The sequence below is a fragment of the Macrobrachium rosenbergii genome, chromosome 43 (assembly GCF_040412425.1).
Source record: "Macrobrachium rosenbergii isolate ZJJX-2024 chromosome 43, ASM4041242v1, whole genome shotgun sequence".
NCBI classification, from domain to species: domain Eukaryota; kingdom Metazoa; phylum Arthropoda; class Malacostraca; order Decapoda; family Palaemonidae; genus Macrobrachium; species Macrobrachium rosenbergii.
Window position 1 is genome coordinate 28,596,625 of NC_089783.1, and position 10,000 is coordinate 28,606,624.

Here is a 10,000-nt window from a genome sequence, read left to right on the forward strand (position 1 = left end):
CGTTCGACAGCAAGGCACATTCACTGCATGTTGGTGCTTCTGTTCAGCAAATCTGGTTGCTCTCGGCAAGAAAAGAGGATCAACGATCAATTGTGAAAGCGAAAGACCTCTTTTAAAAATACCACTTATGAAGAACCGACGAACAAGTCACCATCCGTCGATGACCCAGGTCATATCTGCTAATATTAGGAAACAGAAACATACCATGGCGAACCTCTTTGTCCAAAGGAGATAATCTCTGGCAGAAGCTGACACCCACTGATCTTATCACCGTTATAAATATATGAGGCCTTACGTACAATATCTAACTACCGTGCGGCATTTGCTAACAATTTCATTAGATGCTGCTCAAAAGTAAGATGCGAGTCAAAAGTTACACCAGGAATAGTTGAAGCTTCAGAGTCATTTAGCAGAGCCCCTAGAGGATGAGGTGGAAAATTTGTACGAAATCTGCCCATCAATAGCGTTTTCGTTTTGCTGGAGTTCAGCCTCATGCCCAGCTGACTACACCATTCAGCCTCATACCCCACTGACTACAACATTCACTAATCCGCTCCATGTCACAAAGGGAAGCTTAATTTCTCATAAGCGAAGACTTGACTACACGTACAAGTGTTACTCTATCAGCATGCTGAACAATCTTGTTTTCAAGGCCAACTGCCATATCACTTATCTACACTAAAAATAACAGCGACCTGAGAACACTATTTTGTGGAGCTCCAGACGCAATAGGTCTTGGTTCGCTAAATATCACAGCAACAGCAACTCGCTGGTGTCTAAATGTAAGGAAATATTGAAGTAATCCTAAAACATATCCATCCACTCCAAAAGTTTACAAGTTAGTGCCTTGTGATTTATTAAATCGAAAGCAGCACTAAAGTGTATCTGAATTACTCTACACTCAAAAACCTTATCAAGGCTCTCTAGACTCCACATACTTGTGAAGTGGGTTAGAAATAAGTTTTTCTGCAACTCCGGAGCGCACAGGAAGGATAGGAATTGGCCTGTAGTTAACTGCAGTTTGCCGATAAGCCACTTTTGGGAACAGGCTTACGATCATCCGCAAACATACTACGTAGTCACAAAAATCTATACAATCTACTAATCTTGGGAGACAACGCATTAGAAACCTTTTTAAAAAAACAGAGGGAAGAAGCTATCAAGATCTCCTCCACCCCAGCTGTGAAGATTCTCAAGAATTTTCTTAACGTCCCTAGAGTGGAGCGCAAATTTTGTCAGTCTACCATCATCTGTTTTAATATATGTATATATATATATATATATATATATATATATATATATATATATATATATATATATATATATATATATATATATATATATATATATAGTATATATATATATATATATATATATATATATATATATATATATATATATATATATATATATTGTATATATATATATATATATATATATATATATATATATATATATATATATATATATATATATATATATATATATATATATATATATATATATATATATATATATATATATATATATTTTGTATATATATATATATATATATATATATATATATATATATATATATATATATATATATATATATAATATTTGGAAACAGATATAATATTCCGTGTAGGAATACTACGTAACGCGACTTTGCGATCTAATTTCGGAGGACATTTGGTAATTCGACCCTGTTCTCCCTCTCCCTGAACACTCCCCCCTTAGGTCCCACACACTCTCTTTTTCTCTCAGCACATATTTCACGCGCCCCTCTCTCTCTCTCTCTCTCTCTCTCGAATCTCACAAAGATCTCTTTCATTCTCACATTCCACATTAAAGAAATGAAATGGGTCATCTAAGGAAACGCAATCTTTCCTACAAAAATAGATTTATTATTTAAAGCAACCCAACAAGTAATGAACAAACAAAGCAAAGATTAAAATGCATCATAAATGAAATTATCAAGTAAAAAAAACATCTAACTCAAGATTTAGTCTCAGTCCAACTAAAAAAACTGATTGTGGCTAATAGCCTGCAAATTCAAAAACTCTCACATACTCTATCTTAGACATTGTAAAGTCTAGTCTCAAAAAGTTTACCACATGGGAAATTTAGACATTGCAAGGTTTGCATCTGTCTTTCTATAATCACACCACCATGATAACATCATGCCACACCATGTCATCACCACAACAATGTTCTCACCACTATGTTCTCACCACCGACAATGTCATTCCACCACCACCGACATCTTATTCTGCCAATTCTAAGAGATTGCAACACTCAAAGATAATGTCTTGACGATACCGCTCTAGCTCCGCTAATGAACGATCGGACTAATTTTTGGGCAGAATTAGACACAAAATCTAGATTTCCTAACATACGAACTCATACACCCACATACCAACTCGGTCATATGACTCGCCAATATTGTGTGTTCATCAAATTAACTGCAGATGTAACGAAGTATTTGCTGAATACAATGATTCTGCAAGTGACGGCTTTGCCCCAGTTCCATCTCACAGCTAACTCCCTTTCATCACATCTATATAACATAGTAATATTAAAGCGGCCGTATTTTCTGAAATATATATATATATATATACATATATATATATATATATATATATATATATAATGTTTGTATGTGTGTATATGTATGAATGTATATATGTTTTATGTAAATACACATGTATGTGTATATATATACACATATTCATATACATGTTTACTGTATATGTGTCTGTGTGTGTGGGTGTGTATTGACTTTACAAGCCTAATGTGCTCTCTCGTTGGCGAGGCGAACGTCCTAACCTCTGGACCACGAGTGTTATCAGCTCGTTTCTTAGAATGGCGCAGATCGAATGGGAAATTTTATTTAATTCTATTAACCAATATGCAGAAAATGTCCAGATTATTTAAAGTAATCAAAATTTCATCATCACACTATATTAGGGAAACAAATCCACAGTGATGTGATTCTCAAAATATTATTATAGAAAATGTAAAGTTCTTAATCTAATATTCTTACGAACACATCACTGTGGGTTTGCTTATCCATTGATATTCAGGTTTGACGGTTGAAGATAAAGGACTGATGTGCTCCATACTGAGTCAATCATACTGAAGAAGATTGACTGAATAGGGTGTGCTTTACATCAGTGATTCTTGAACTGGGGGGCGCCAGAAGTTTCCAAGGGAGCCGCAAGCAGGGTTGCCAGATGATGCCTATTATTTTTTTTCTATGAACATTGTTTATTCCTTTGAAATATAGTATAGTGTATACTTATAAAAAATTTAACAGCAATGACACAAAAATCTATCATTCACCCATGTACTCATATAAGCAATGAAGTGTAATACAAATAGACAACATATTGTTTATAGCTTATAGTTGGCAAACATTTCAGGGGTAGGGGCGTGGGATCTATACATAATGCAGAGGGGGCCAAGGCAAACAAGTTTAAGAACCACTGCTTTACACAGTTCAACTAGACGAAGCTGCAGTCTTAATTTCATATGGATATCATAAAAGAAGCTGCATTGCTCACGTCTTGGGGAACTAAATGAATTTTACGGCGGACCCGTCCCTATAGGAGGTCATTTGTAAACTCCTTTTAAAGTTACTAAACTACGATTAATTATTAATGATAATGTATATTCTTTAGGTATAACCACTTTTACTATATGTGAAGTTAAAGTCATCAGGAATACCACTGTGAATTTTAACCCCCAAGTTAAGTTTTTACTTCACTTTCATTCACAATAACTTAGGCCTGTAAAAGTGAGTGGAAATCTGAAAAGCAAATGGTATTTTCTAACTAAACTTCACCTGGTTACTCACCTTGTCATAAAATTTCGCTTCGTAATTCTTAACGAAGACAGATGTGTTCCCCAAGGCTAAAGCGAGTCTGACTCCTGTAATGAAAGTGAAAAGATTGGTTTTAAAACAATGCAGTGTTCTTGCTTACAATTAACAGTACCTAAGCTATTTAGTTTCTTAGAAGCATCATATTAGCCTCAAAGATAAAGTGTTACTATATTATTTGACATGATAAATATTATTGTGATGATAATGATTTGTGAAAGATTTTACGAAATTTAGGCTACCAAGCCAAGCAAGCACTGAGGCACTTTCAGGCGTTCAACGCTTAGTGAAAAGGAGTTCGAGTGGTTGGACATCAAAATAAAGAGATCCATATAATAAATGAGGTGAAGTACAAAGATCTTAAGGTAGAACTGGGAAAAAAAATCCACAGGAACTCTAAGAAGTAATAGTTAGAGAGACTGGACAGCAGGATTGAAGAAAGTTGGCGGAGCGGAGGTAAAGAGCTGAAAAGTGGGTGCGGTATTAAGGGGCTGAAGGATCGCTGCAAACATTCGTTTACAATGCCTACAGTGCACCATGTGAGGTTCACATCACTGATGTGAAGGTTGTTGGTTGTGTGTAGTCCTTGTTTCCCGTTAATGCAAATAACTGTCATACAGGTGAATTACTATTCTTATCTTATCAACGTAACAATGTTATCAACAATAAACGAGACTCCATCCCTATCTATAAGCTTCAAACTTTACGTGAGATGCTACAGACAACTAAAAATAGCACACAAGAAGAAGAAGAAGAAGAAGAAGAAGAAGAAGAAGAAGAAGAAGAAGAAGAAGAAGAAGAAAAATCCTTACCTTTAAGTAGTAATCGAACATCGTCGGGGTGACTCAAGTAATTAGGATCAATAAGTGGAGAGTCCGTAGGATTCGAAGACCGCAGACTGACAGATCCCAGACTTTTTGGGCGATGTAACGTTATGTCTAAACAGAAGCCTTCTTTACCGAACAGCTGGTTGAAGTAGTTGCGGAAAGTCTACGACAGGGAATACGAAAAGGCAGTTTTAGAATTCGTGGTAATTTCGTACCTGTAGGTGATACGTCTCCTCATGTGTTTCAGTGGTTTACACACACACACACACACACACACACACACATATATATATATATATATATATATATATATATATATATATATATATATATATATATATATATATATATATATATATATATATATATATAGACACACACACACACGCACACACACGTATATATATATGTGTGTGTGTGCTGCTCGCATCTCGACACTAAGTCGTTTTCCCCGTCAGGACATTGATTGCTGTCACATTCACACTTGAACTGGAAAACAGAGGTTGGTCTACACGTACTCAGAAGGCTCACCAGCAGTACATTTAACACCCTTACAAACACTGCAGAACTCACTTCGGTGTTGAATGCATTCTCTTACTTGATGGATACTGAGGCCTCAATTTTCCAATGCCATTTTCACTCCAGCTACTCAACCCCTTCAAGGCCTTCCTCTTCTCTTTCATCCCAGTACTTTTCACCAAACAACCATCGTCCATTCTTCCCACATAGCCAGACCATGTTAAATAACTCTGATCCATCCTTCCACCTACACTCACCCTTTCACCACTCTTCTACGTGTCTCCATGTTTGCCACCCTTCCAGTTCTTCTCAGACCATAAAAGAATCAAATCGATTCACACTTACCAGCTTGTTCATATTGAAAATCGAAGGATAGATGAGCCCGAAGTCAATGGAAGGTAAAATAGATGTGCTGAAAATCTGTATGTCAGGCCACGTAGGATCTCCCCCGCCGACGCTGAACCAGCCACTTGGATATTCCCCTGGGAAATCCGCCAGAGGTCCTTGGTTGGGCAAAATTTAAAAAAGAACAGCATTTTGAAATTGCTCTTTGTACAGGTCAGCGGTGAGTCAGAGGACTGTATGCCAGGCATTGCATAGGAATACGGTTCAGAAGTCAAAATACGAAAAAAGAGTAGCCTACCTTGTCGTGAGCTCTTGTATAGACGCGCAGCTTCTATGTTGAGATTCTGCTTGGGACCAGGAAACGACCCTTCCCTGACTGTCCAGCAGATTCCAGTGACCCTGAAGTGTTCACCCATACTTCTGCCCACTCCAGGAAGGTCAGCGATTACTCCCACCTGCGGTTCAGGTTAGCTTCTGGATTATTTTTGTAACCGATCTTTCATGTTTCGCTTCAGATTCAACGATCCCTAGATCTTGCTGATTAAATGGCGTACAATTCATCATCGACTTTCGTAACGTTCAGTGATGTGAATAAAATTGTTTATCAACATTTTTTTAAGATAATAATTCACATTTATAATTTAATGATCAGTATTCTGTGTTTCTTGATTTTCATTATGATAATACAATACTATTTTTCATTGACTTGTGATGGGTATTCTGTCTGCGTATGACACTCGTGACTGAGAGACAATGTGACCAAATGAATCCTGATTAACGTATTAGCTTTGGGTATACTACCACTAATAATTTTCTGGACTGGTATTAGGTCATCAGTGATTTCCATGTTTTACAGTATAATATATATGATTGATACGATTACCAATTTATATACAGTATATATATACTGTATATATATACATATATATACATATATACACATACATACATACACAAACACACACGCACATATATATATATACTTATGTGTGTGTGATCATCTTGAAATGGCTAGTCTTTTGCATTCGCATTAAAGTGAAGATATTTATTGATACTTGGAATCCATTTCGCCTTAGAAAGCAAACTCTTTTCAAAGGTATTCTGAAGGGAAATATACCTGGTCTTGCTCAGTTTAACATGGAAAACCTATAAGTGACATGAAATATGTTCAAAATACGTTTTCGCAAGCACCGAATCTCTATTGATTTGAGTGATTAAAGTTAAACAATAAGAACGTCCCTAGAGTATACATGTCTCATTTAACAATACGAACTTGAATGTCATTCTGCTACTTTGTGTTTTGTTACCTGGTTGTGATCATACAACTAAGTTCTAAAAATCACCTTTCTTGTGCTTACTTACTTTATGAGTTTGCAGATGCTCTTTTGGTCCTATCCCTGATAACATCAGCAGCTTCGGGGAACCAAAAGCCCCGGCAGATATTATAACTTCCTTCGCAGCACCCACTGTAAATACCTGGTAAGAAACAGGAACATTATTAACATCACAAGGTCTAAGTAAGTACATCTTAGTTTAACCAGACCACTGAGCTGATTAACAGCTCTCCTAGGGCTGGTCCGAAAGATTAGACTTATTTTTACGTGGTTAAGAACCAATTGGTTACTTAGCAACGGGACCTACAGCTTATTGTGGAATCCGAACCACATTATAGCGAGAAATGAATTTCTATCACCAGAAATAAATTCCTCTAATTCCTCATCAGCCGGCCGGAGAATCGAACTCGGGCCTAGCGAGTGCTAGCCGACAACTCTACCGACTCGCCCAACAAAGGAACTAGATCTGTGAAATTCATAGAATTATAAGTATTATAAACAATTATGACAAACCCATTCTGGAATGCCAGTAGGAAAATGGTTTAGGTCACAACCGTAAATTTATTGAAACAAATAAGTCACTGGAAACAATGATATTTTAGCATATTAAGAAAAAATAAGAATTAGGAAAGTTTTCACGATTCTTGAACAACGTTCGCTAAAAAATACCTTTTTCTTGTGATTAAACTTCACTCCAATCGCTCTTCTGTTGTTGTCAAATATAATCTGGAACGATAAAGAAAATGGAAAGTTAGACATGAAGCACTTCAGGAAAAGATCTAAAGATAGCTTGTTCCATAGTATTTTATAACTTCCCAGGTCAACTGGTTCTCCTCTGTTGAACCCTAAACTGACTGAACACTTCTTAAGCCATGACAACAGTCGTGATTGACCTCTAGAACATCATCACGTTAAACTATGAGGATTGAAAAGGAGATTGAAACTGAATTATTATTACAGTTCAGCAAACAGGTGTGTCCCCTGAAACACATAACGGTGATAACATCACGCACGCGTTGCAAATAGAACACACTTCCAGTGATTTATAGCAACGGGAATGCATAGTTATGTTGAAGAAACACCTAACCTGTGCTTAAAGAGAGGGACAAGATATCCCTTTACCTGGTAAACCTCTGCATCATGGACGATGTGGAGATTTGGCCTGGCGGATGCTGACTCTAAATATCCTTTCGCTGTTGAAAATCGAATTCCATCTCCGATGTTGAACAATGACCCTCTAAACCCTGAGAAAATAAAGCTTTAACATATACATATATATATATATATATATATATATATATATATATATATATATATATATATATATATGTATATAAATATATGTGTGTGTGTGTGTGTATAAGTTAGATAGGATATAGACAGTGGCGTAGCCAGGATTTGATTTTTTTATTGGAGGGGCCCAATCAGTCAAGACGATTTTAAATATTGCACAAATTTTTTATGACTATATGTATATATATATATATATATATATATATATATATATATATATATATATATATATATATATATATATATATATAAAGTATATATATATATATATATATATATATATATATATATATATTAGCTCATTTGGGGAACTTCTACTGTCTTGGTCTTTAATCTTTATTGGAGTGTGTGTTAAAAGAAGAGTTGAATGAATCCACAGAAACGCAAAAGACAAATCTGGCCATTTTTCCCCCCGAAAAAATAACGACAATCTTGAAAAACTGCTTATAATTTTATTGAAATTAATACAACTATTTAATGTCAATTGGGGTGGGGCCATGGCCGCCCCCTGGCAGCCGCCCCCCACCCCGCTCCGCCACTGGCATATAGATCTTATAAAGCCAAGAATAGATACATTTCCCATATCGTTAGGGTGGGAATAACACCATCTTCACGCCCCCCCTCCCCATCCCCTGCCCGAAGAACATTATAGAGAAAAGTGATGTCTGAATATTAAGTTACTTTAGGCGAGGTAAGATAAAAAGTCAGTCATCCTACACAAGGTGAACTCATACCTTGCAGCCCAGGGTAGGGATCTGAGTTCCTGAGTTAGCAACTGCCTCAAAATCTCTAGAGTGTACCAAGTACCCTAATGTTAAGCTACAGTATTCTTTGGAACTATTCTGTTATTTACTGTTTTCCTCACTACCGTTTGTTTATTTCTCTGGTATTTTTGCGTACATTATCCCGTCAAAGGCACAACAGGGCTATAATTAGCACATTAGGGCTAGACATTATCAAAAATTCTTTACAAAATCTTCATTAGATCTATAGCTTGATGCACTATGATATAACATGAACAAAACTGGGATAGGCAAGATCAGGATGGGTGTTCCATTATCATCTAAGAGTGTGCATAATGTAATATCTCCTCAGCACCGCTCCTCTTCTGTAGTTGCAACTATCCAAACAGAATACTCACTAATTTCCTTTCTCCTTGTTTCCTCTATGGTCGCAGAAAAATCTATATATGAACACTTTATTATAAAGTGCCTTAATTTATGCACTTACATCTTGACGGATAGCGTGCTTGCAGGAAGCACTTGGGTATTAAGGGTTACCTGTTAGATCTAACGTGTTAAGTCAAAGGCAATCTCGGTAATGAGTACGGACTAGGCTTTGTTAAATTAACTCTAGTTGTGCTTTCCATTTAATTAACTAAAAGTTTTCACGTAAATTTCAAATCTTAGATGTTCGGGACTGTACTCTCGATATAATTCACATTTTTAGTTTTCTGTAAAAGAAAACTATTGGGGTGGCTGTATCTGTCCGTCCGTACTTTTTCTGCCCGTCCTTAGATCTTAAAAACTACTGAGCTACAGGAATGCAAATTAGTATGTTGATCATCCACTCTCCAATCACTAAACATACCAAACTGCAGCCCTCTAGCCTCAGTAGTTTTTATTTTTTTAAGGTTAAAGTTAGCCATAACCGTGCGTCTGGCACCGCTATAGGCACCAACAACACAGGCCACCACCGGGCCGTGGCAGAAAATTTCATGGACTGCGGTTAGGAGTTTCGTGGGCTGAAAGTTTTGTACAACATTATACGCTGTACAGAAAACTCGATTGCGCCGAAGAAACTTCAGCGCACATTCT

The 10,000-nt window shown here is 36.4% G+C and overlaps 1 protein-coding gene across 2 annotated transcripts in view; it reads right to left on the reverse strand.

Moving 5' to 3' along the window:
• The window catches only part of LOC136828693 (glucose dehydrogenase [FAD, quinone]-like), a 20,857-nt gene that overhangs the window by 1,558 nt on the left and 9,299 nt on the right, over positions 1-10,000 (reverse strand). For both annotated transcript variants that reach the window (XM_067086820.1, XM_067086821.1), the window contains 7 exons: positions 8,013-8,134; positions 7,560-7,616; positions 6,919-7,032; positions 5,855-6,011; positions 5,557-5,714; positions 4,678-4,855; positions 3,842-3,915 (listed from right to left, as the gene is read on the reverse strand). In XM_067086820.1, the coding sequence (XP_066942921.1) occupies positions 3,842-3,915; positions 4,678-4,855; positions 5,557-5,714; positions 5,855-6,011; positions 6,919-7,032; positions 7,560-7,616; positions 8,013-8,134 (860 nt within the window). The remainder of the gene's footprint in view (positions 1-3,841; positions 3,916-4,677; positions 4,856-5,556; positions 5,715-5,854; positions 6,012-6,918; positions 7,033-7,559; positions 7,617-8,012; positions 8,135-10,000) is intronic.